Here is a 27,465-nt window from a genome sequence, read left to right as displayed (position 1 = left end):
TGGGGAGAGATTGAGATAAATTCCTAGCCAGATTTGGACCCAGTGATTTCTTCCTCCATTTCTTATTCATACCATGAAGAAGAAAATCACTTTTCTTGTATTGCTCAGAGAGTAACTAACTGAGCCGAGGAAAAATTGCCATCCATTCCTGTTTGGGCTCAGTGATTCTCACCATGTTGTCATTCTGATTTAGTTGAAAAAAAGTACAATGGGAAAACCACAAGGGTGGGTTGCAATGATGTATTTCCAAGCGATACCCTTGTAATACCTTAGCAGCTATTTTCTTGGCTTTCTTGTTGTTTGATTATCAGTTCTTGTTCGCTAACTAGGCTTCTGTGTCACTCCTTAAATAAACACTTCAGGTTTTTATTAATGCTTTTGCTGTTGGCTTAGAAAAGATTAACCCCTACAAGAAGATCAGTGGGAGCCAGAGAGGTACAATAGAAGGAATAATGGAAGAACAGAGTTGGAAGAGACCTTGCAGGTCTTCAAGTTCACCCCCTGCCCAAGAATAAGATTCTGGCTCAAATCCTCAATAAGTTTGGAAGCTGATTTGGCATTCTTGGGATGATTTTCCCAATAGATTTGTCGAAGGATAAAATGTTGACCCTCTCCATGGGAGGAATGGGTCCAAAAAAGGCAAGATGACACAATGTTACAATGCTACCCTGGCCCTTTTCTGTTTGTGCATTTTGGCACCATTACCAAAATCTTGAGTTTTTGGATGCCGGGAAAATCTTTCAGTGCTACCTTGAATTATTGATTTGATTTATTGAATATTGATTGATTGATTTTAATCTCAATGGTCTTGAGAAAAATAAAAGTGTTGCTGGAAAATGGTTATTTATTTTACTTTAAATGTGAAGATGCTTGCTTCCCACTAGGAAGGTGGAGAGTTCAATCCTAGGTAGTAGCAGATGTTTCTCCCTTAGAACGCAAAGGGGAAAAAATCTTGCTGTGAACTCCATGTGGTATCAGGAAGGGCATCCAGCCAGTAATGCTCAGCTCCATCCAGTCGCCTTGAGTCTACCCCGAATTTAGGGAATACAGGGTTGTAAAAAGGGAGAGAGAGCTGTTCTGTGTTTGGGGGGCTTTTTGCTCATTCTACCGAGTGGAGTCCTGGAAGTCCTCCCCAAATACCACTATCTTGGAAAAACCTAGAAAGTAAACATAATGATGTTGATTAGCTTTGGGATCCCTTCTGATGAATCAAGAAGATGATGAATCAAGATATGGACAGACCATGAATTTCTAGGCCAGTACACAAGTGGCAGAGGGCACTAGGAATATATTTCAGTGTCAGCTTACCAAAAATGGTAGTCTGGCTCACACATGGACATACATGTTTTCCTGGCATTTAATTAGTAAACATCTGATGATAAGGATGTTGGTAACTCAATAAAAATCCCCTTTGGAATTAATTCAGAAAATAACCAGGATTTTCTAGAGGCATACACAATACACCTCAAAAACATAATACAGCCTATATTGACTTTTCTTTGATGCTCACTTGTGCAATGGATGGATTTAAGAGAAAAAGAAAAAGTTCCTCCCCCGCTTCCCCATTTGCTCTTTCATCTCTTGTAACAAATAATGGAAGGTATTATAGCTGGGTGAAATTTCATTTTGGGGACATGATTCAAAGGCAGTTGAGTCCAACCAGCTTTATGGTCAAACTACTAGCTGCCTTCCAATAGATTTGGATGATTTGGACAATTCTGCTCCCACAGAAAAAAAAAAAGTCTATTTTCCCAAATTGATTCAGAAATCCAGACTAAATTCAACCCAATCTGACAGATTGATTCAAATGTTTGAATGAAATCCAAAAAAGGATGTGGAAGGCATCTCAGTGTTTGAACAGTGTTGAAGTTAGATTTTTTTCCCCTGAATCACACAGGTCATAAAGGCAGTTTTGCCTGCTTCAAAACTTTCTCCTGAATATCTCTGCTGTTCAGTGGTGGGATTCAAACTTTTTTACTACTGGTTCTGTGGGCATGGTTTGGTGGGCATGGTGTGGCTTGGTGAGTGTGGCAGGGGAAGGTTACTTCAAAATCCCAATTCCCTCCCCATTCCACTAACCTGGTTTCCGGATCCATTCTCCTGTGCAGGGCAAGAAAAGAAGACCCAGCTGATCAGCTGGGACTCAATGGGAGGCAGAAAATAGATGGGGGCAGGGCCAGTCAGAGGTGGCATTTGCTGGCTCTCCAGACTACTCAAAATTCCCACTACCGGTTCTCCAGAACTGGTCAGAACCTGCTGAATACCACCTTTGCTGCTGTTATTCTTATTGCTGTCGTGAGGCAGTGGGAATTGTCTTGGAAAATGGAAACAGATATGAGTGGAGTTTTATTTTGTTTTTAGCTCAGAGTAAGGTTCAAGTAGCAGTAGATTTTCAGGGCCTTTATAGCTTTTCAATAGGCTTTATGTATCCCATAAGTTAATTTCCAGACCAGCTCCAAAACGTGTATAGTTTTCAAGTCTGAATGCATGTTAGAGTTGTTGGAGTGGAATGGAATGCGAATGGGAACAAGAACAGAATAGAACAGAACAGAACAGAACAGAACAGAACAGAACAGAACAGAATTCTTTATATGGCCAAGAAATTTGTCTCCAGTGCAGAAGCTCTCTGTATATGCAAATCAACAAAACCACTACCTCCATCTCCTCCTCCATTTCCTCTTCCTCGTTCTCATTCTCCTCCATCTCCCATCTTCTCCTCATCATCATTGTCATCATCATCATCATCATCATCATCATCATCCCAATCAAGGGAGGGGATCTAAAGAAGATAATAAGAATATTGAAGTCGTATTTCCTGCAATCAAGTTTGGTGCGATTAACCTTGAGTTTGTATCTCTTGTTTGCTCTTGTGTTGTTATGGTTGAAGCTAAAGTATTCATTGACAGGTAGGACATTGCAATGTATGATTTTATATACTATACTTAGATCAGACTGAAGGTTCTAGGTTTTCTAGGTCTAGAATTTTGAATCTGGTGGCATAACGTATTCTGCAACAAGTAGAGGAGTGGAGAACTCTTCTTGTGAAATATTTCTGGACTTTCTCAACTGTGTTAATATCAGATACGTAATGTGGGTTCCAGACTGATGAGCTGTATTCGAGTATTGGTCTAGCAAATGTTTAGTATGCTCTAGTTAGTAGTGTAATATTACCAGAGAAAAAGCTATGTAAGATTAGGTTAACAACTCTTAATGCCTTTTTGGCTATGTAGTTACAGTGGGCTCTAGCACTTAGGTCATTTGAGATGAGTACTCCAAGATCCTTGACAGAGTTTGGATCTGATATCAACAAGGTCTTGACTATTCAGCCTGTATTTTATTTTCTGATTTATTTATTTTTTGCCAATATGTAGGACAGAGCATTTATTTGTTGAGATTTGAAGTTGCCATGTGTTTGACCATTCTGATACATAGTCAAGATCTTTTTGAAGGGTAGCAGTATTGTCTGTGGTGTTGAATAGCTTTACATCATCAGCAAAGAGAACGCAGTTGCTCTTAATATGATCACAGAGGTCATTTATGTAGAGTATGAAAAGAGTTGGTCCTAGAACACTGCCTTGGGAGACACCACTGTTGACATTGTTGACACCACTGTTGTATAGAATTTGATAGGACGCTCCCAATTTTGACCATGTGTTGTTTGTTTGACAGGAATGCTTCTCTCCAGTTATGCAGGTGTCCAGAGATACCATAAGATTTTTAGTTTTAGGAGTAGTTTGTCATGTACCACTGAATCAAAGGCTTTACAGAAGTCTATGTAGATTGTGTCTATTGCTTTGCCCTGATTGAGTTGCGTAGTCCATATGTTTTTGCAATGTAAGAGTTGCAGATTACAGGATAGTTTTTTTCTGAAACCAAATTGTTTATTAGAGAGTAGGTTGTTTGTCTCTAAGTGGAGGATGATGGATTGGTTAATAATTGATTCCATGACTTTACAGGTGATGCAGCATGAAGCGATTGGTCTGTAATTTTCAACTAGGCTGGGGTCTCTCTTTTTGAAGATGGGGATGACCATGACTTGTGACCATAGTTTTGGCAAGGAGTTGGTCCTGAAAGATTTTTCAAAGATTATGCTTAGAGGTTCAGCTATGGCAGTGGATACTTTTTAAAGAAGTGTCTAGTTGTTTTGGCATGCAATGCCCTGTAGCACCATCCCAATGGGAGGAGTTGAAACTATTTATGACCAGGACATGAGGGCTCTGTATATATCTTCTCAGCCCTCCTGAGAATCCATGTCTGGGGAAAAATTTAATTCCAATCTGTGAGAATTTTGTGAAGCAGGATACAAGTCAGCACACCAGACTGTGGCCACTTTAGCATTGTGTAAATAAAAACTTAGGTGCTAATTGTATCATTAGAATCCTGAACTTCAGGTCTTAGCACTGAATGTGTCGATATCATCATTACTTTTAAGGGTATATTTTCCTCCTATTTTTTTCCTTCTTAAAATTTTAATAAAACGAAATGCCATATGTCAGGACAGAAATGGGAATGTAATGACAGATTCCATTTCTGTAGATGGATCTCTATAGAGAGAATGTGGTTCTTACCCAACCCCATTCAGAATGGTGAGGGACATTAAAAAAAGAGGTAACAATGGAGTTGTTTTCACATCCACTGAGGATGAGATAATAGTTTAATTATTTGCCAGATAGTTAAACAACATGTATAAGCTGACTCTGTAAACCCCTCTAAGTGGTTTACAGAGTCAACATTCTGCCCCCAACAATTTGGCTCCTCATTTTACCCACCTTGGAAGGCTGGAAGGCTGAGTCAACCTTGGTAAGATTGGGTCAAGGTTGACTCAGCCTTCTATCCTTCCCAGGTGGGTAAAATGAGGACCCAAATTGTTGGGGGCAGTATGCTGACTCTGTAAACCACTCAGAGAGGACTGTAAAGCACTATAAAGTGGTATATAAGTCTAAGTGCTATTGCTATAACTAGAGGCAGGATTCTGTACAGGTAGTCCTTGACTTATGACCATAATTGAGCCCAACATTTATGTTGCCAAGTGAAACATTTGTTAAGTGAGTTTTGACCCATTTTATGACCTTTACTGCCACAGTTGTTAAGTGAATCACAGCAGCTGTTAAGTTAATAACAGGGTTGTTAAATGAATCTGGCTTCCCCATTGACTTTGCTTAATAGAAAGTCACAAAAGGGGATCATGTGACCCCGGGACTCTGCAACTGTCGTAAGTATGAGTCAGTTGCCAAGCACTTGAATTTTGATGACGGATGCTGCAATAGTCACGTGAAAAATGGTCATAAGTCCCTTTTCTCAGTGCCATTGTAACTTTGAACGGTCACTATAGGAACTATTGTAAGTCAAGCACTGCCAGTATTGTTCCTATCTTTGAGCTTTATTAGCTTACTTTTTTTTTTTTAAAAAAAGCTCTGCCTCTAAAATTTAATATTGATTGCAAAGGAGCCTGTTCTCTGATCCTCCAGAGAGATGTCATGGCCCTTGAAGGGTATTAAAATGTCCAAGTGTTGAGCATGTTAAGAACTTAATTACTACTTTTGCTGCTGTGCTTCAGTGTCTAGTTGAGGCTGTAGTGGTGCAGTCAGAAATATTCAGCTATTTACCCTGCAACTATTTGTGGCATTTACAAGGTCACCAGCTACCATTTAATTACAACATTACAAGTTCACCCCCAACAGACTTTGGAAATATCAAATTACTACCAAAATATAGATCTTACTTCCCCTAATAAGGAAGATTGAAAACAGGAGAGAAACAACGAGCAAAAAGAAGTGAAATATGTATTGAGACTTGGAAATGTAGTATCTTGAAGGAACAATGCTTTGATAAAATAGTCTTTAGCATCCTGGATCAGGTGGGATTCCTTGTAGAGCTATGGCAGGTGAGCACCAGTCTGAAGTTCCTTCTCCTAGGAAGGTAATATTAGTCTGAGTTGGCATAATATGTTGAATAATAACCAAACAAGCTTATCCCAAAGATGCTTTTTCAAAAGGCAACTGGACTTTGCTTTTCCTTGAAGACAATTCGCTTCTCATCTAAGAAGCCTCTTCAGTTCTCTTCTTGGATGAGAAGTGAAATGTCTTCAAGGAAAAACAAGTCCAACTGCCTTTTGAAAAAGCATATTTGGGACAACCAAGACCTAGACAACCGAGAATCTCCATAAACAACCAAACAAGCTGGGTTTACACAGCATAAGTTACAAAAAAGATGTTTTCCAGTTTCTCTTCCCAACATCTTCAGAAGTGATTTGCCAATGTCTTCTTCCTAGGATTGAGGTTGAAGCTAACCAAACTTTAGAAACTGTGCAAAAACCTCCTCTAAATATTGAATTAACCAAATTATGTGTGTGGAGGAAATGTAACTATGTGTCAACTGGATAATTGGCCCATAAGTCAACTAGTAAAGTGTATCTTTTTCTCTTACGTTTTACAAAGGAGAAACACAGCAATGGGGAAGTCTAATCTGTAATATCCATGTTAGACAATGAATCAATGTTGCTTTGCAGTTAGAAGCAGCGATGTCTTGTTTTTCTAGCTAAATCATCTCCAATGCAGGAAGTAGGAATGTGCAAATAGTAATAATAGTCCAATAATAATAGACAGGTTTGTCCGTTTGATGCAACTCAGCAGAATCATTTTCCAGTCCAGCTGCAAAATTGAGGCAAGGTTTTGCTCGCATTGCACTGGCTTCACTCAAACCACTAAATGGAATGGCAGTATATAAGGCTGCTGCAGGGGTTTTGACCTAGAGTCATTTACTAAATCTATGACATTACAAGAATGTTTTTTTCCCCTGGCTGGAAATTACTCCCATTTATGAAGCATCCTGCTCATAACTTTCATAGCACCACTCATTCCTACCAGCCGCAGCTGAAATTAGTGTGTCTCCTCTCTCTCTCTCTCTCTCTCTCTCTCTCCCACTTGCTTCCCTCTGTCTCCTTCCAGCCTCCATTTGTGGCTAACCCCTAATGGAGACAAGGGCATCTTCAGACACATCCGGGGAAGTTTAGCTGGTTAAGCCATCTAGCTGACTGGGGGCTAATGAAGTCTTACGGCAAAAGCTTTCAGTGCATGCCACCTGGTACATGGTTTTAGCAAAATGCTTTCTTTGAGGGCTAGGTGGTTGAAGGCCTCCAATTGCTTTCAGGAAGAGGAGGAAGGAGGGATGCAGGGATAATCAGAGGCTGAGCTTTCAAGATGCTTTCTTTCTCACTCTAATGGCCTTTGTGGCTCAGACTGCTATTGGCATTTGTGTCCTCCTTGTTCTCTTTCTCCATCCTTTTCTGCTTCTCTAAAGTGAAGCTCCATTATGAGCAATTAGCATTAGCAGATTGCTAGCTCAGTGTTTCTTTCTGTCAGGGAGATCCACATTTCACAATTAAAGAGCAACAGCAAAATTCAACAGCTGAAGCTCACTGCTGCACACAATAGCAGAAAAGATTCCATCAACAGCAGGCTGGTTGAACTATGGTCATATGAGGTTCCTCGACAATCTTTATGCCCTTCAGGTCCTGTTGCTGAATTTAGGTGAACCACTAATGGTTTTGTGATTACACCACTGATAGGTGTATAAAACCTGCTTAACACACTTTTGCTTTTTATTTTTAAATTCAGAAATGTGCTTCCAAAAAAATGGAGTTCTACATTTCTAGACATGTCACTGTAAAACTGTCCCATGGTCCTATTGCTGCCTGAAACAATCAAGCAACATAACTGTACCCCAAAAGTGCTTTTTCAAAAGGCAACTGGACTTTGTTTTTCCTTGAAGAAGTTTTGTTTCTCATCCAAGGAGCTTCTTCAGAAGAAGGTAAGCCTCAGGGAAGGTGAAAAATGGTCCTACTGGAAGTTCCAGGCCCATTTCTGGCCTCCAGAGCCTGGGGCAGGCCATTTTTGCCTTCCCAGAGGCTTGAAGAAAGCCTTAGGAGTCTGGGGAGGGCAAAAAGACCCCCCTCCCCTGCCATGGTGCAGGAGGCCGACTAGGTCATGCCCACCATGGCCATGCTCACTCAGCAACCAGGCAGAGAACCCACTGCTGAAATTTTTGAAGCCCACTGTTGGGTACAAATATTCTTCTTTACTGATAATGTTAGTCCTCTGCTTTTATTTAAGCATTTCAATTGGGAGGGGCAACATTTGGAGGCATGGAAATGACACAAAAGCTTGGGGAAATGTGTGTTTAGATTATACATCTATGATATAGGTAAATTGTCCTAGATGGTAAATAATCTGATTCAATTTAAAGCAGTTCAAATTCAATGCTTCCTGTTTATTCCATGATTCCAATAAATTAGCTCTCATAGCTCAGCTTTAGAGCGAGCTTGGTCTAAAGTCATCCAGTGTGTCTTTGACATTTCCAAAACGATAACCCGCTTGCCATCCTTATTCAGGAATGAAAGCTCACTCATCTCATGGGAACTATCAGAAATGGCATTGCCTAGAATATTGAAGCAGACTAGACAAAGCCTTTGGAAATATACAGTTGAGGAACAATTCCATTTCAGTTCACAAGAGATTGACTAAATGCCATTGAGTAAGCTTTGATGAGACTGGGGTGATTTAATGAGGGCAGAGTTATCAATCCATCATAAGGAGACTTTCACCTTGTCAAACAGTGGGAAGGAGAGAGGACTGGTGAAACTGGCAGAACACTATACAGCAAGTTCTTGAGAATAAGTGCCATTGATTTTCTGGCACACACAAGCCAGACTCTTAAAAAATAGGGATATTATCCAAAACCCTGTTTCAAAAAAACTCATTGAATTAGAATTTTAGATGAATATCAGGAACAAATGGATGGCTCAGTGAAACCACCTTTGAAAACAGATATGAGAAGGAAGTAAACTCCAGCAGAAAACCATGTTTACATTTGAACCTATTTAAGTAGATTATGCATATTCTACCTAATAACTTTACATCATTGCTGCTAGCAACAGAACTATAGATGACAGTCTTTGGCCCTGCTGCAAAAATAAGAAGAAAGCAACATCCCAAACTGTATGAGATTACAAAATCTGATGAGATTATTTTGCTGCTCATGTAAAATTACCCAATTGTCTTATAGGAGTGCTGTTTGAGTGCTTCTGCATTTTTCTGGTAGAAAAATATAGATTTATAGATTTTGTATTTCTAATATCTTGATTAAATAATGATGCTGTCACCAATAGCAAGTGCCTGAAATAACTGAGTACTTGCAAGGATAATAGAAAGATGATTTAATTTTTACTACTCATCTCTGCAAACTTTCTGGATGTTGAGGTCTTAGAGTGTGTACAGAGAAGAGCAACAAAGATGATAAGAGGACTGAAGGTTAAATTGTATGATGAACGGTTGAGCTAGGTATGTCTAGTGTCAGGACTCCCCCGAATCCACCCCCATTCAAATCATAAGTCTCTAGCCACATCTCAGAGAAAAGAAAATTGATTTATTAGAAGTGGCCATGTTGGTGTTAGCTGGGTGCAGCCGATACTAAAATACATCATTCATTTCCTTACTGACCCTGGTCTTCCCCCCACCCCTTGGATGTGTATTCTCTAATGGGACACATCCATCCCCAAGAGTCATCAATCATGCTCTCCAGTAATTTTCTTGCATTCTGACAACTTTGGGCTGCCAGGGTGATTATCTAGGCACTTAAGGCACTTAAGGAATGCACTGTTTTCCCCCACTCCCTTTTTCTGGCAGCTAAAAAGACTAAAGGAGTATCTTTTTAGTTGACATCTAGCCTATTGAAGAGAAGAATTAGGGAAGGTGTGATAACTGTCTTCCAGTACTTGAAGGGTTGTCACAGAAAAGAGGGGGTGGACTTGTTCGCAAAAATACCAGAAGGTAGGACAAGATCCAACCTAGAACTAAGGAGAAATTTCCTTTAGGGTGAGAACAAGTAATCAATGGAATAGCTTGCCTGCTGGAGTTGTAGATCCTCCAAAAGTAGACTGGACAACCATTTGACTGGAATGCTATAGGGTCTCATGCCTTGAGCAGGGTGTTGGACTAAAAGACCTCTGAGGTCCCTTCCAGCCCTATGATTCTATGTTCTAACTTTTTGATGAAATATTCTTGTTTGGGTACCTGCAAAGAAAAGGACATTTCCAGAATACTCATGCTTTGGGTAACACATAGAAAGATTTCAGGAATGAGCTATTGAACTACATAGGCATATCTAAGCCCTTCCATGTAGAAAATAATTGTCTGTACCCATAATTCAGCACTCTTTAGGCTCTATTTATAAGTGTCCAGACCCACATGGCTACCTGCCTTTTAAAGCAGGACATTAGATGAAATGAACCTTGAACAAATCCATCAAAGAAAATATTTATGTTCTTGTTTTGTCATTCTGAAGTCATCACTGCTTTCAAGCTTTAACATTGTATGACCCTGTAGGTGTCAACTACATAGCCTTCAGTACTTACAAAGACCAAATTAATACAGCAGAAAATTTCCAAGGCTATTGCTTATATGGTGCTTCCCAGTTCTTCTTTTTGACTTCCAATCCATGCTTTTTGCATCTGAAAGAAAAGAGAGTTCAACACAATTAAGTCCAATAACATTTGAATATTATGGTAATGAATGCCAAGGCAGAACTCCTTTTATGTAGCATCCAGAGGGCTTTATGCTTCTCTCTGGTTGTGTATGTGCATAGAATGGAGAATTTGTTTAATTCAATATCATACTAATCTCATTTGGAAATTGGTTGACAATAGTATCGTCCAGAATCAGTCAGGGAGAAAGACAGTGAGTGTTAAGAAGAGTGAAGACTGTAGATGAAAAAGGACAGTGAGATCAACAGTAATACAACAGCATATATTTTGTGGCTTCTAAAGGGTGATGCTAGCAATTTGAGGCACAATATAGGGTGCATTTTTTTGCATTCCCCCCATATCGTTATTTAATTACTGATCCTCCAAGTTTCTAAGGTGTAACTATTCTAGACAGGTAAGTGAGAAAGAAATGAATGTTTAGATGGATAGATCTATGAAGATGTGATAAAGGCATTGATAGCTTTTTTAAAATATACATTTCTATGCAATTAGTGTTAGAAATTCTGTTTATATATATCACCACAGAGCAAAGAAAGAAATCACCATGTGCTTTACTGCTCAACTATATAGCTATAACAGGAAACTACTCAGAACAAAAGAGCATAGAGTATACCCCATTGATCCAAACTTGTAAATACTGCCATCTACTGCCAGAATGCTACTGTACTGTAGTTGTTGCATAGAAATACATTCCAACAATGAAATCCAATAATTATATATTTCCATGAAATTTGTATTAGGACTGATGAGAGTGGTGGGTCTTTCAGGGTCTTTTAAGATCTGCAGAGTTTGTTGCCTTATCACTTAATATATCTGGTCTACTTGTGCCCACTGTTGCAGTTTGACAACATTTTACCAAGCACCACACATGGTACTAGTTGGAATTTGCACCTGCACCCGTTTATGGACATCCTTCGTAAACATTGCATAGGGACTATGTATTGTGGGATAATGCTTGAGTGCCGCAGTTATATGCAATTTTGTGTCAAATAATTGCCAATATATAAAAGGATTAAATAATTCAGTGTTGCTTATTTCTGTACGTTATTGAAGGAGTGCTGAGAATAATTGGCAACCACAGCTTGCTTAAGTAAATTCAAGGATATACTTCCATGTGGTTGCTTAAAAGGATGTTGTCAGGCATAATTTCACGTTAACCAGAAGTTTATAGGCCCAACACCATTTCTACTTGGGCTGCTGGCTATAGGAAGGAATTCTAAGACTTCTCAGGCAAACATTTACTGGAGTTGCTAATTATTCTCCAGGCCTTAACCCTAACTCTGACATGGTGATCTTCTGGCTTCATTAAGGTGTATTTTATTCATACAAGAACCACTAGAATGATCTTCAGAAAACAATCTGGAAGTTTTGTAAATATGGCTGCAAAGCTTCCTTCCTTCCTTCCCTCCCTCCCTCATGATGAAGACCTTAATTATCCACCAAGTTATTAGTTATGACTGGCATTCCTAAACAGTGGATGTAGGAGGCAATTCTTAAGTGTGGATCTATTGTAGAACTGAATTGATTTATCTCAGTCTTTTTTGAGGTTACAAGCTTTACTTCTAGCAATAACCCCTGCCAGTCTACAACTTTTCATTTGCATAGGTAATTGGCAGCTTCTTAATGAGTCATTAAGATTACTCAGAACTGTAGAATAAAAGCAAACCTAACACAGGAATGGGAAACAATGGCATGTGTCTCAACTTGTAAATTAGCTCAATTTCAGCATTGTGGATCATAATACAAGAACAATAGAACTGAATCAAAAAAAAGGTTTGGTTTTTGTTGTTTTGTTTTGTCTTTTAGGAAATACAGGCCTTAGTTTTATGCTTAGAATAATTCACAATATCTATACTTTTAGCTTGCATGCATGACTTTCTTCCTCTTAATTATTGCATAGTTTCTGCTGATTTTGTTATCTGTTTGGTTTATAGCCATTCAGTTGCTTGATACATTTATCTATTATCTATCTGGATCAATGCTGTTTTCTCATTGTATTGCATTTTCCTTGAACACGTAACCCCTCACAATTTCAGCCTCTACTATTAATTTTTACCTCCTTCCTGAAATCTATGAGCTTGTGACATGTTATCATAAGTTTTAAATACACCCAGAGAGAAATTTTAGTTATTTAGTGATCCTGTGGCCAGATCTTGTTTTTCATTTTCTGCTCCTCTCTACAAAAGCTTGCTTCTATTCATTTCATTCAAGCCAAATAAGACATCAAGAGACAACTTCTTCTGTTAGTGCATAATAGGTGCATAATAAGATGTTGATGCATAATAGTCCCAATAATTAATTTGGTGAATTTTTTTTTGAACACACAAATTTGGCCAATAATTTTAAAAGATTTTAATACAGGCTAGCATTATCTTCAAGGAACAGCTGAATTGATCTCCCACCCATAGTGCTTCTTGCAATAGCAAGAGCACTTAGACTTATATACCACTTCACAGTGCTTTACAACCCTCTCTAAGCAGTTTAGAGCAGTTTAGATCTATTGCCACCAACAATCTGGATCCTCATTTTGCCAAACTCGGAAGGATGGACGGCTTAATCAATCTTGAGACGGTCAGGATCAAACTGCTGGCAGTCAGCAGAATTAGCCTGCAATAACCACTGTGCCACCATGGCCGTTAAATTACTAGTAACTTAGATGAAGAACAATTATCCAAAGAAATTCAAGGCTTGGTTTCTTTAAGGAAGGAAGTAAAGACAGAAGTAGCCTAATGTCTTTCAACAAATCTATGCAGCAACTTTACTTCCTGCCTATTGTGCTTAGAGAATACCTGTGCAAATCTCCGATAATCAGATTGTCAGATATGTGAGTGAAGGACCTCTTCGAAATGCCTCCTTGAAGTGAAGATTTTGTCTGTATTAACTAGAATATGTCATAGTTTAAGCAATGTTCCCCTTCAAAGGGCCACCTAAAGGTGCATGGCACCCTGTCTTTAACAGATAGAATGGCAACAGTCTTTCATTTTGCTCATCAAAAATGGCTCCAGAATATGAACAGAAGCTGTTTCTATCACCTTAACAAGTCGCTTCACTGCATGATGACTTGACATGGTTCTGAATGGCAAAGCAATTGATTAAGAAGAATTGACCATGATCTGTGCAAACTTATCTTTTAAAACCAGCAAATTTACCTTTAGTATAAAGTGGAACCATGATGGACCAGAATTAATGTGCAACTTTGCATTCTCATTTTTTTCCCTAGCTCACATCAGTCGTTGCTACTGCAAGAACCTGAAATTTCTCCCTCCCCCCGCCCTCCCCCCGCCCTCTCTCTGCCTCTTTCTTTCTTTCTTTCTTTCTTTCTTTCTTTCTTTCTTTCTTTCTTTCTTTCTTTCTTTCTTTCTTTCTTTCTTTCTTTCTTTCTTTCTTTTCTTCCTTCCTTCCTTCCTCCCCCCACCCTCAAAAAAAGGCCTCCAGGTTGATTGATTGACTAGTGCAAATGCTCAGCTTCTATGTATCAGAAATACATAATGATTCTCTCCAGAGCCAAGGACATGAAATGTAAATTGCCTCTATAAAAGAGGGGAAAATAAAGGCAGTTCTTCTCCCAGGGTTGCTTAACTTGAAGGTTGAATAAGCCTGGCTTAATTTGTTTGCCTTTTGCGAGCCTTTTTGGGTTTTGATGGACCAGCCTCTCTCTTTTTTCATCCTTATGTTATCATACTTGAGGTTCTATAGCAGAGCAGTACAAAGCTAAGGAAATTCTAATTTCAATTTAACCATTGGCATGAACACATGAGATGGATTTTGACTTTTTTTTTGTCTCATTCTCCCCCATACTCATTGCTTGAGATAATATATTTTGGTCCAACATCTTGAAGTTGATCCTTGTTCCTCTTGGTTGACTGACAGTGAGTGAGCTGCATAGGTTCTTGATATTGTTGCCAGTTTTCAGACAGAAATATCTTTGAGAACAGTGTAGACAACACACTCTTAATTTTTTTTTATGTGTCTAAGGTGTGCTTCACTCACAATCATTCCCCAAGACTCATTTTCCTCATCTGTGAGACACAAGGACCTACAATTACAAAAGACTCAACCTTCTATTATTTTAACAATTAGGCCCACTTTCTGCTTCCTCTTGAGGATGGTTGAACCTTGCCTACAATATTGTATGCTGGGTAACAAATTGATATATGATTTCTTTTTTAATGTCTGTTGCAAAATGCATGACTGAGCAAATGCATGAACGAACTAGTGAATGAGCAAATGAATGAATGAAAAAGAATTACTCAAAAAATGAATGAATTTTTTGTGCTGCAGGAATTAAATCTTTCCTAAACCCTTTGACCATTTTATAAAGTACTGATAATTTTTGTTGTTGTTGTTGTTGTTGTTGTTGTTGTTGTTTTCTGGCATTTATTTAATTAATTTATATAGTCACCTCCTTCACAGCTGTGACTCTGGTATACACATAGGATCTAATCTGGGTTAGTCACTGGGACCAGAGGTTTAGTCTTTTGAGCTTTTGGACTCATGCTAGAGCCCATCCTCAGGGAACTTTTCTCTAATGGAATGGGTGCTTTGGGCTATTCTATGCATAGTATTTATGTGGCGCCTAGCTTTTTATTTGTTGATTGGGGTGTTGATGGCCTGCTATTAGCTCATTGGCTGTTGTTTCCTTGTGCTTCTAAATCCTTGGCTCCTAAATACCTAATACCTTATGATTTATATTGACTGTTTCCTAGTATGATTTGGTTGCTTATTGTACCCTATGACGATCATTAAGTGTTGTACCGTATGATTCTTGATGAATATATCTTTTCTTTTATGTATACCGAGAGTATTTGCACCAAGACAAATTCCTTGTGCATCCAACCACACTTGGCCAATAAAGAACTCTATTCTATTCTATTCTATTCTATTCTATTCTATTCTATTCTATTCTATTCTATTCTATTCTATTCTATAAGCTAGTGGTAAATTAGCTCTCCTGTTGACAGACAAGGGGTCCATTTCCCATGCTTTCAATCATTTCCCTGGCTGTTTTTGTACATGCTTGGCCAACAATCTTAGTAGCTGCAAAATTGAATGTGTGTCCTTGTTCATTGCAATGTGAACAACACAAATAGGGTTAAACCCAAACAAACATACACAATAAGAAAAAAAAATGTAATGGCATTCAGAAATAAACCCCATCACTGAAAAGGCAAACACATAGTGAAGGACTCACTTATTCCCAATTATATGTTCTTTTTATTTTCTCCCCTGGGGTTGGGATCTTGCTTCTAGCATATTTTATTTCTTCAGCCTTTTCACAAGGCTATGTTGTCCAGTTTCTATCTTGTTTTGAAACTAGATTTTATCTTTTACATTGTTCCAGATGGATGTGCTTTACATTGCTTTTCAAATATGCTTTCTTCTAATATTACTTTCTTTACTGGTTCTGGTACCCTATTTTATGCCTGACATTTACTACTCAGCTTTTTGTCTTCTAATGTTATATTAATATCATGAAAAAATTACAGGTTTCTGTTTTATCTGTCAGATTAGTTCTTCTCCTGTAATTCTACATTATGTAATTTAAATGTTCTGTGTGTGAATCTTTTTCCTTTTAATGGTCTGTAAAGCAATAAACCACAATAATCCTACATAAATCTAGGAGTAGGTCTCACTGATTTGTATGGGACTTATATATGAATAAGGATATTTAAGTTAGGCTGTCATCTTATTATCTGAAGTTGGTATATTTTTCCCCTATAGTATGTCACATTTCTTCTATACCTGGAAATGAATCCTATTGAATTCCATAGCAATTTTGTAGGCATGAACAGGATTGAAAGAAAATTGCAATCAGGAATAAATTTATTTGGGAGTAAGCTTCCTTAAGATTAATTGGGTTTTTAAAAACAACATTGATATAAATAGGACATTTTTTTAAGTAAATATCATTTCACTCTCCCTGTTCATGCTGTCCTTTCACCTATAAACATACTTGCTTACACTGAAAGAAAATGAATTCTTTTAACTTCTGAATAATAGTATCTCAGCGTAGAGCATACTTTTTAAACAAGCTAGTGAAATACTCATTCTGTGAATGTCATGCCTTACATTTAAGGTCTAATAAGATCTAATGACCTACCTAATGACTTTATTAGGTAGCTTCCCCTTATTTAATCATACAGGTTGTTTTGTAAGGAATTTATTTCAAAAAAAGAAAAGAAACACTGAAACATTGGCAGGATATGGTGCTTTTTTCATTTACTTAATCACTAAGTGAGTAAGGAGTGTTTATGAATGTGTCAAGTCTAACTTTTTTCAACTTTCTGTGATGCAGTCTCCACCTCAAATTGTGATGAGTTTCCTAATCTTTGACCTCCATTTATGTTTTTGTTCATTGAACCATGTTAATCTTTATTAACCTTAAATGAGTCGAAGCAATAAATTTACGGTAACACACCAGAACCTGCCATCTCTAGATGGTCTGAGAAAGTGTCACTTTTTCCATCTGTTCTAAGATGTTGAATCAAATTGATTTATAAACTGAAGATCAACCAGAGGGCCACTGGTCAGCAAGAGGTCTCTGAAAAAAAAGTTAATTATGTTGGGCTGGATTTATTCAGCAAACGTCTTGACAGGTTTATTTATTTACTTATTTAGAAATGTATAAAGGTGCCCAAGCAGCCCAAATCTACCATGACTCAATAAAAACATTCATAAATTTATATATATATATATATATATATATATATATATATATATATATATATATATATATATATATATATATATATATATATATTTATTTATTTATTTATTTTAAAAGAGGCAAATGTTAGAAGAAAGACCAATTTTTTTAAAAATAGTAAAAAGTCTACTGTAAACTAAGACCTAGGAAAATAGCTAGGTTTTCAAGGCTTTTTAAAAATATAACCAGGATGGGGGTCAAACATGTGGAAGAAGATGATGGTTCATCCAACAAGAACTGTGACAGAGAAGGCACATCACACACATTCCATTGTGATCATTTGGTCCTCTACATAAGGGGAGGCAGCCAGGAACCATTTGTGAAACTGTACAGTGGTTGAAGAATCAGAGCATTGTAGCAATGTAGAAAGAAACCATATTCCTTTGTGCCAGTTCTCATTCAGACTGAAGACAGAAAATAGGATTGAAATTATCATGGGTGACTTGTGATATGTGAGAGTGTGTTTCACTGTTCAACTCTCTCCAATCATCTGCAGCCGCCCTGGCTTGCCAACCTTACTTTCAATCCCAAGGGTTGATTATTATCAATATAATTGATAATAATTATTATTGAGAATAGATTTCTGGAAATGTGATCAGAGTTAGACTGCAGTACTTCATTCTAACAACTGTGCCACCATGGCTCTATTATTATTATTATTATTATTATTATTATTATTATTATTAAGGAGTTTGATTCCTTCGATTCTGACCAGCTCAAGGTTGACTCAGCTTCCCAACCTTCCGAGGTCAGTAAAATGAGGACTCAGATTGTTGGGAGGAACAGGATGACACTGTAAATCACTTAGAGAGGACTATAAACCACTAACCACCTAATCTCTCTTGGAAAAAAAATACAGCACAGATAACTGAGTACCTATCAGCTCAAAATCAAATCCTACAACAATCACAACCACTACCTCAACGACAATCACAACTACAACCAAAAATAACCACAAAACCACAGCCACAAACAATTACTATCCCATCAAATAATTCCACAAATAATATCCTCTTACTCATCAAAGACATCATGGAACGTGAACAGAAACGTCCAAATGCCATCTTATTTGGTCTTGAAGACACCAATGAATCAGACGACATCACCAAAGTTTGCGATATCATAAGCAACTAAAATACAACAAAGATCTCTCCTGAAGATATCATTGAAATAACCAGAGATGGCCCTGAGTTCAAATACAATGACAGCTCTGTGGACCCAAGATTTTGTAGAGTTGTATGCAAAAATGAGTCCAGTAAACGCATATTCATTCATACAATAAACGCCATTGCAAAAACCAATCCCAACCACAAAAAACTTCAGTCAAGACCAGACTTATCCATACTGCAAAGAATCTGCTCCTGTGAACTCTGCGCAGAACTCAAAAACTGTCTAGACAATGGAGAAAAAGACCTATACATTGACTACCATGCTGATTGCATCAAAAGAAAGTCACACAACCCACAACTCTGCATCCAATCCAACATCACTCAAAACTAGGCACACACACCCCTAACTACCTCTATTCCAACCACAACTGGCCTTAAATGCAAATTACTCAATGCAAGAAGCCTTGTAAATAAAATACCTGAATTTCTCCTCTTACTAAATATGGCTAAATTCGACATTATATTTGTCTGTGAAACATGGCTCAACGCATCTCTCCCTGACTCCATTACCACAGTAAGAGGCTATCATGTTTACCAATCAGATCGTGAAATCCGTAGAGGAGGTAGTATTGCTATCTTCTATAAAAAGTCCCTACATCTAAAAAACATCCAAGTTACCCAGGAGCTTGCTATTCCTGAGACCATTGTCTGTAAACTGTCCTTAAATATCACATTTCAGTTCTTACTATGTTACAAAGCCCCTGATTATGATATCGAACAGGCAAACAAGCTAAATACACAACTAACATAGGCAGCATCCTGCCCACACGCTTTTATCTTTCTTGGTGACTTCAATCTACCTCATATTAACTGGGCCCTTAATGAATGTACAACTGAACCCACACTTGTAACCTTCTACAATGCAGTAAGAAATCTGGGACTGGAACAACTAGTAACCAACAACACTAGACTTAACAACTGCCTCGATCTCATCTTCTGCAATAGTTTGAATTCAGCTTACAGAATAAAAATTAAAGAACCCTTTTCCAACAGTGACCACAACATGATTGACTTTTGTCTCAACATACGTCCACACAAAAATCATCACAATGACGGAATCCCCAATTATAACTTCAAAAAAGGCAACTATGATCTTATAAACCACAATCTCTCATCCCTTCATTGGCAATTTCTATTCACTGGATGCAATACTGTTGAAGACTATTACAACATATTTTTACTTGAAGTCAAAAGAGTCATCAAACTTTATGTACCAATAACAACTCCCAAAACCAGAAAAAACAGATTACCCATAACAATAAGGAAGCTTCAATCCAAAAAGAGATCACTTTGGCGAAAAAACAAATCTGGTCACATTGCCAACTTCAAAAGCCGATACAAAAATTTATGCCACCAGATAAAGACTGAATGCACCAATTATCACATTAAACAAGAAGAAAACCTTCTATGCACCAAGTCCACCCGCGCTTTCTACAATTTTGTAAACAACAAACAACAATCAATTTTACAGAAGCACTATGCAATCTAAAACCATCTCTATCTATTGGACCGGACGTAATATGTGCCTACTTCTTAAAAAAGCTATCCACTGCCATAGCCAAACCTCTAAGCATAATCTTGAAAAATCTTTCAGGACCAGCTCCTTGCCAAAACTATGATCACAAGCCATGGTCATCCCTATCTTCAAAGAGGGAGACCCCAGCTTAGTTGAAAATTACAGACCAATCACTTTATGCTGCATCACCTGTACAGTCATGGAATCAATTATTAACCAATCCATCATCCTTCACTTAGAGACAACAACCTACTCTCTAATAAACAATTTGGTTTCAGAAAAAAACTATCCTGTAATCTGCAACTCTTACATTGCAAAAACATATGGACTACACAACTCGATCACGGCAAAGCAATAGACACAATCTACATAGACTTCTGTAAAGCCTTTGATTCAGTGGTACACGACAAACTACTCCTAAAACTAAAAATCTTATGGTATCTCTGGACACCTGCATAACTGGATAGAAGCATTCCTGTGAAACAGACAACAAATGGTCAACATTGGGAGCATCCTATCAAATTCTGTACCTGTCAACAGTGGTGTCCCCCAAGGCAGTATTCTAAGATCAACCCACTTCATACTCTACATAAATGACCTCTGTGATCATATTAAGAGCAACTGCGTTCTCTTCGCTGATGATGTAAAGCTATTCAACACCACAGACAATACTGCTACCCTTCAAAAAGACCTTGACTATGTATCAGAATGGTCAAACAAATGGCAACTGCAAATCTCAACAAATACATGCTCTGACCTACATATTGGCAAAAAAAAATCAGAAAATAAAATACAGGCTGAATAGTCAAGACCTTGTTGATATCAGATCCAAACTCTGTCAAGGATCTTGGAGTACTCATCTCAAATGACCTAAGTGCTAGAGCCCACTGTAACTACATAGCCAAAAAGGTGTTAAGAGTTGTTAACCTAATCTTACATAGCTTTTTCTCTGGTAATATTACACTACTAACTAGAGCATATAAAACATTTGCTAGACCAATACTCGAATACCCACATTACTTATCTGATATTAACACAGTTGAGAAAGTCAAGAAATATTTCACAAAAAGAGTTCTCCACTCCTCTACTCATTGCAGAATACCTTATGCCACCAGACTTGAAATTCTAGACCTAGAAAACCTAGAACCTTCAGTCTGATCTAAATATAGTATATAAAATCATACATTGCAATGTCCTACCTGTCAATGAATACTTTAGCTTCAACCATAACAACACAAGAGCAAACAATAGATACAAACTCAAGGTTAATCGCACCAAACTTGATTGCAGGAAATACTACTTCAGCAACAGTGATCAATATCTGGAATACTCTACCTGACTCTATGGTTTCTTCCCCCAACCCCCAAAACTTTGGGGGTGTGCATAAGTGCACCAACATGCCTACTGTCCCTGTCCTATTGTTTTTTGTTTTGTTTTTCTTATATGTATCCATGTATTTATAACTATGTTTTTACTTATACCTATTATCTTGTAAGCAATTGACAAAAATAAATAAATAAAATAAATAAATAAATAAAAACTGTAGAAGTGGTATATAAGTCTAAGTGCTATTGCTATTAGCAATTGGATAATGAGCCATTTTTTTAATTTTTACTGTGGTTAATCTATTAATCTGGAGAGTGATGGAAAGGGAAATCACAGAAATCACAGCACTGACAGTAGACAATAAAATCAGATCAGGAACAAAGCAGAGAGAAACTTTGAATAAATTCACAACAATTCTTGAAATCACAAACCTCTCACATGGGGAAAATATTGCAGAATCGAAAGCTGGATTTTGATATTGCATTAACCTGTGGAGTTGGGGAATAGGCTTGGTATCCTCATCCATCTGCTGATTGTACTTAGAATTAAGATCACCCACAAATCATACACAAGTTCTCTTAATTAAGTATATGACACCTTGTTTTGTCTAAAATGTTGACAGCTGTAGGATTCATCTGCAAACAAAATCATTCTAAAGTGTGAAAAGTAGACTATAGCTGTAGAGTAAAAAGATGTACTAAAGAAGGTTATAGACATTGTTCCAATTCAATCAATCAGAATGGTGCTGGAAGGGACCTTGGAGGTCATCTAGTCCAGCCCCCTGCTCAAGCAGGAGACCTTATATGATTTCAGACAGATGGTTGTCCAATCTCTTCTTAAAAACCTCCAGTGATGAAGCACCCACAACTTCCGATTACAAGCTGTCCAATTGGTCTTATTGTCCCCACTGTTAGGAAGCTCCTCCTTATGTTACTGTATGTTCCTTATGTTAGGAAGGTCTCTTTATGGAATTAATCAGCTATATATATAATGGCTTTTCAAAGACATGTTGTAGACATCACTTTCCACCTGCTGTTGGCTAGAGCCCTACTCAGAGTTTGTGCCTAATCTAGAACTGTCTACCAGAGGACTGTATAAATGTTTCCTTCTGTATACACAGACAGTTCTTAATTAACCAGCTTGTTATGAAACCACTGTAAAACTCCAAACTTCAACATTGTGTAGGCAGAAGCCATCCAAAGCAGAAAAAAACAGACCTCTACCCTTTAAATAAATATCCCACTCAGCCAAGAAACATGAGCTCCTTCACTAAGCCCACATTACTTTAGATATTTTTGTTTGATTCTTCAATATTCCTTTAAATTACTGCTTGAAATTCAGTACTCTTTCCCCCCTTACCCTCACCCCTAAATATTTCTTGTCTAATGGATCCACCTGGTGCACAAGCACTATCTAAAGAGAGAAAAACTAGTTGAAAAAATGTTCCCCTTTTCCAAACGTCCTACAGGGTTAAGGATTGATGCAGATGTTTCAAGAAGCATTGTCTAAGCATTGATGCTTCTGGGGCATACAACAAATCTTTAATCTTTCTGGTTATAATTGTCATCACTGCAATGCACATAAAAGCCAACTCATCTTCTAAGGGCTGCAGCTGCAAGTTGCTCATCTTTTTGGCAAGATAACTTCAAATGGGTTGACCCTGCTTTTTTACCCATTTTACTTTTCAGAAAAATCTTCTTGGGGAAAAAAAAGGAAGAGTAAAAATCAAAATATCTTGGATAGAAATGGATGAGCTAATAGAAAAAGGAATTACTCTCTGGAGAAAGTTCTATCTATAGAGCCTGCATCAAATGAGACCAACATGACTTAAACCAGTTTGCAACCAATCTTTCTATGTTCATCCAAAATGATGTTCTCATTTGGTGGTATAGAGGTTAGAATGCGGTATTGCAGGCTAATTCTGCTGACTGCCAGGAGTTGGATTCTCATCAACTCGGAGTTGACAAAGCCTTCCATCCTTCTGAAGTTGGTAAAATGAAGACCCAGGTTATTGGGAGCAATATGCTGACACTGTGAACCACCCAAAGAATGTTGTCAAGTGGATATATAAGTCTAAGTGCTATTGCTATTGCTGGTTCCATGTTTGTAATCAGTTAGCATTTCATGGTGAAAGTTCCTGGCTGAGGTAAGGTTATCTCAAATACCAAAAGCAATGTGATTGTATGCAAGTGGATTCTTTTCTGGGTCAACTAAACAGTTTTCCTTTATGTTTGTCCATGCAGGTTGGGGGACACACCATGCTGCCCATCCGCTGGATGCCTCCTGAAAGCATTATGTACCGGAAGTTCACCACAGAGAGCGATGTCTGGAGCTTTGGAGTAATTCTCTGGGAGATCTTCACATATGGAAAACAGCCTTGGTTCCAGTTGTCAAATACAGAGGTATCGTGCATATAGATTTTGACCAAAAGAAACATTATCATGACCAACCCATACTATTTATGCCTTTTAGTTGATCAGCAGCCAAAGGAAGTCCACATTGTCCAATCTGATTGCAAATGGTTCTTTGGGATTTTAGGGGAAGTTGCCCTAAGAGCTGTGATGGCACAGAGATTAGAATGCAATATTATGGGCTAATTCTGCTGACTGTCAGCGGTTTGATCCTGACTGGCTCAAGATTGACTCAGTCTTCTATCCTTCTGAGGTCGGTAAAATGAAGACTCAGATTGTTGCAAGGAATATGCTGACTCTATAATTGTTTAGAGAGGGCTATAAAGTACTGTCAAGCAGTATATAAATCTAAGTGCTATTGCTATTGCTTCAATTCTCTCAAGTGACTACATTATTTTGAAAAATGAGAAATGGGCAGTTTGTTGGAAGAATATCCCCTATACCTGGGCTTAATTTTTATTTATTTATTTTATTTGTATCCTTTATTTTTTTTACAAATAATTCAAGATGGTGAACATATCCAACACACCTTCCTCCTCCTATTTTCCCTAGACTGAGAGAGTGTGACATACCCAAGGTCATCCATCTGGTTTTAAATGACTAAGGTGGGCCTTGAACTCATTAGTCTCTTGCTTTGTAGCCTGGTGCCTTACCCACTAGACCATACTGGATATCTTGCATTGAATGCATTGTATTTAATGTATTAAATGCATTAAATGCATTAAATACTTTGCATTCATACAATGTATTAAAGACATTATATTGTATCTAAAGTATGGTTCCCTCCAGTTATTTAAGATAGCCCTGCATCATCATTTAAAATACTACTACTACTACTACTACACATATATACACACACACACAAATGTAGGGAATGGTAGAATGCCCATGAATACTGTGAGGTGAAAGAGAATGCATCCCCAAATTTAATAATACAGATCTCAAAAGATTCTGGAATCTATGTCTTTTGATAGAAGTCGACATGTTGAGTTTGTTTGTGCTAATTTCTGAATAGCACAGGAAAGATAAAAGATTTTAAACCCACAGTCCAGGTTAGATAAGGCACTTAAAATAAAATGGTCTAAAACAAATAGAAATTCTAGACTTCTGATGCAAGTAAGTTCCTATGTTTTTTTTTTCCCCAACATTCTACAAAAGTATAAGCAGATAAGCCTTTTGGCTTGTGCATAATGTTTTTGGGGAGGCCAAGGGTTACAATAAGTGAAATAAGGATGCAGCATGTAGGATTGACACTGAACATGTGGGAAGGGGCAGGATTCCTTGTTTTCTTTCCTTCTCTCTCTCTTTTTTTTAAAATTGGGAAAGACGCTATTTTGATTGATTTAATAATTACATTAAGCCTATTTTATGTTTACATTGAAAATGGTAGGAAACTGAAATTCATGGATTAGTTTGGAACGTTCCAGAAAAATAATGGTGGCTTTCAACTTATAGAACCCTGGGGAATTTCTGGGTTTGGTCTGTTGTGGTCAACTTCAAATGTTGGGAGTTGCCATTTTGTTTTAGATTGGAACCAAAAATGAAAACAAGAGAAAGACTGCACTGCTAGGACATGGCTTGAGTTGTGATATTGTGATAGCTTTAATTAAGGTTTACGGGAGAAAGAACAGCTGGAGTGTAAGACATAAAATCTGGCAACACCCACTGTACTGAACTATAATGTTTATTGTTTTCTTTACCAGTGGTAATTGAGGCTTAATGTAATACATGGGTTCTTTGAGGTTCCTTGGGGTATTCCTGATTTGATTTTTAATCCTAGGCTGCTAACCAAGGCATGCATGGGTAAGACAAAAACACAGGGGCAAATAAGCCAGAAATTACCCAGAAAGCCTTGATGATTGCTATCTTCTGCAAAAACAAAAAACCCCAGTGATTTAAATAAACCATGGCTTCATGCAGGAGCACTCATCTTTTTCTCCAAAACCAAAAGGCATTGTGCAATTATGGATTTTCCAAGATTGTTCAAGGAATTGTTGGCACAGATCATCCTTGATGACAGAAATCTAGAAATGTATTATTTAGATCAGGAGTCTCCAATCTTGGCAACCTTAAGGCTTGTGAACTTCAACTCCCAGAATTCTGGCAGTTGAAGTCCATAAGGTCTTAAAATATCAGACCTGCCAGCACGTAAACCTCTAAATAGAAATGATCCTTGCCTCCATTTGTTGAGAAAGATATAATTTTATTAGAAGACAAGTGTACCAAAGTGTACAAGACACATTAGAAGACAAGTGGATTAGAACCCGTAAGTTCAACTTTTCCCTCCCGTAATTGCCTCCCATCACTGATCCTTCCATGACCATTTGGGTTCAATAAGATGTTTTCAGAATGATCACTTCAAGCTTGGTTGGTATGCATCTGCATTCTTCTCCCAGCCAGGTGACCCTGAAGCATCATCTTGGGGAGATGCAAAAGTTACTTTCACTTTCCCCCAAGTATTCCCACTCCCGTCCACTGTCCCTAGAGTGGGACTCTAGACTATCACTGCATGGTAGCAAAGCAACTTTGCTTAAATGACATTTAAAGTTGCCAAGGTTGGAAATCTCTGTGTTTAGCTCATGCATATGGGAGAAGGAGATTGGTTTTAAAAAGTAACAGATCAGTAACTTTATAAAGGAGGCAATGCATAAAATTAACCCTCTATGTTTCCTATTGCAGGTCATTGAGTGCATCACCCAAGGCCGAGTCCTGGAGAGGCCCCGGGTTTGCCCCAAGGAAATTTATGATATCATGCTGGGATGCTGGCAGAGAGAACCTCAGCAGAGGCTGAACATTAAGGAAATCTACAAGCTCCTTCATGCTCTGGGCAAAGCTACTCCAATCTACTTAGACATCCTTGGCTAGCAGTGACCAAGCTTCAAAGTTGTTGCTGTGTCTTTTTTCTCCCCACCCTACCTCTCCCTTGACCTCAAGCCACATATTCATATAAACTCAAGTGCCTGCTATACATACAACACTGAAACGAACAAAACCGAAAGAGACAAGTTAAAGGGAAATATGGAAACCCTCAATCATATGTAAGGCAGTTGGGGCTATATACAGAGAGAAAGAGAGAGAGAGGGAGAGGGAGAGCTTTTGCTCCCGTAGCTGCTGCTATTAAAAATATAACATCCCAGAAGCAGAAGGAAAATGTGAGAGAGATTGAAAGATTTCTACAGTATTAAACAGAACACGAGGGGAAAAAAACAATATTTAACTTAAGATGTGGAACTGCAAATCCTACAGTGTCTTTTAGATTCTGGCTATTGGGTAGAGTTCGATTCATTTGGAAACATAGAACAACAACAACAAAAGAAAAGTTGACGAAAGCATGCCTAATTGGGCACCAAACTGGCAGTGGTCCTGTTATTCCAGGACGATTCTCCCCTGAAGTAACTTCCTTTTAAGAGATCTCATCTACCATCATAATGCCACCAACCCCACCTTGCCCTTCTGGCTTTAACAATTCTGGAACCTCTGTTGTCTCCAGAGTATCTCATTCTACTCCAAGGTTTCTCATTCCCTCCTATGTGTAAATGTTTCAGTTTTGGAATATATACCATTCAGAAAGTTCATTTCACCTACCGGTCAAATGAAGCATCAGAGGAACGTCCACTCAGCTGCACGGAAACAAGAATGGATCTAGCAATGTTTACCTGATTGTTTTCATATTTCCTTTCCTTTCCAAACGAGAGTCCTGGAAATGATCTCAAGGACCAAACAAATATCTGCAAACAGCCATACATGAAGAAAATTTAGGAAGTGGATATCCTGGAGACAAAATCCCAGCAATTTTC

The 27,465-nt window shown here is 38.0% G+C and overlaps 1 protein-coding gene across 2 annotated transcripts in view; it reads left to right on the top strand.

Annotated features, from left to right (window-relative positions):
* NTRK3 (neurotrophic receptor tyrosine kinase 3) overlaps window positions 1-26,665 on the top strand; it is a 441,983-nt gene extending 415,318 nt beyond the window's left edge. For both annotated transcript variants that reach the window (XM_026709346.2, XM_087941347.1), the window contains 2 exons: window positions 23,501-23,659; window positions 26,348-26,665. In XM_026709346.2, coding sequence (XP_026565131.1) covers window positions 23,501-23,659; window positions 26,348-26,533 — 345 coding nt within the window. In that variant the 3' untranslated portion in view covers window positions 26,534-26,665. The remainder of the gene's footprint in view (window positions 1-23,500; window positions 23,660-26,347) is intronic.
* Window positions 26,666-27,465: the final 800 nt, after the last annotated feature.

This window comes from Pseudonaja textilis, chromosome 13, assembly GCF_049901715.1.
Source record: "Pseudonaja textilis isolate UNSWEBS1 chromosome 13, rPseTex1.2, whole genome shotgun sequence".
Taxonomy (NCBI): Eukaryota; Metazoa; Chordata; class Lepidosauria; order Squamata; family Elapidae; genus Pseudonaja; species Pseudonaja textilis.
This window is presented reverse-complemented; position numbering and strand designations above follow the sequence as displayed.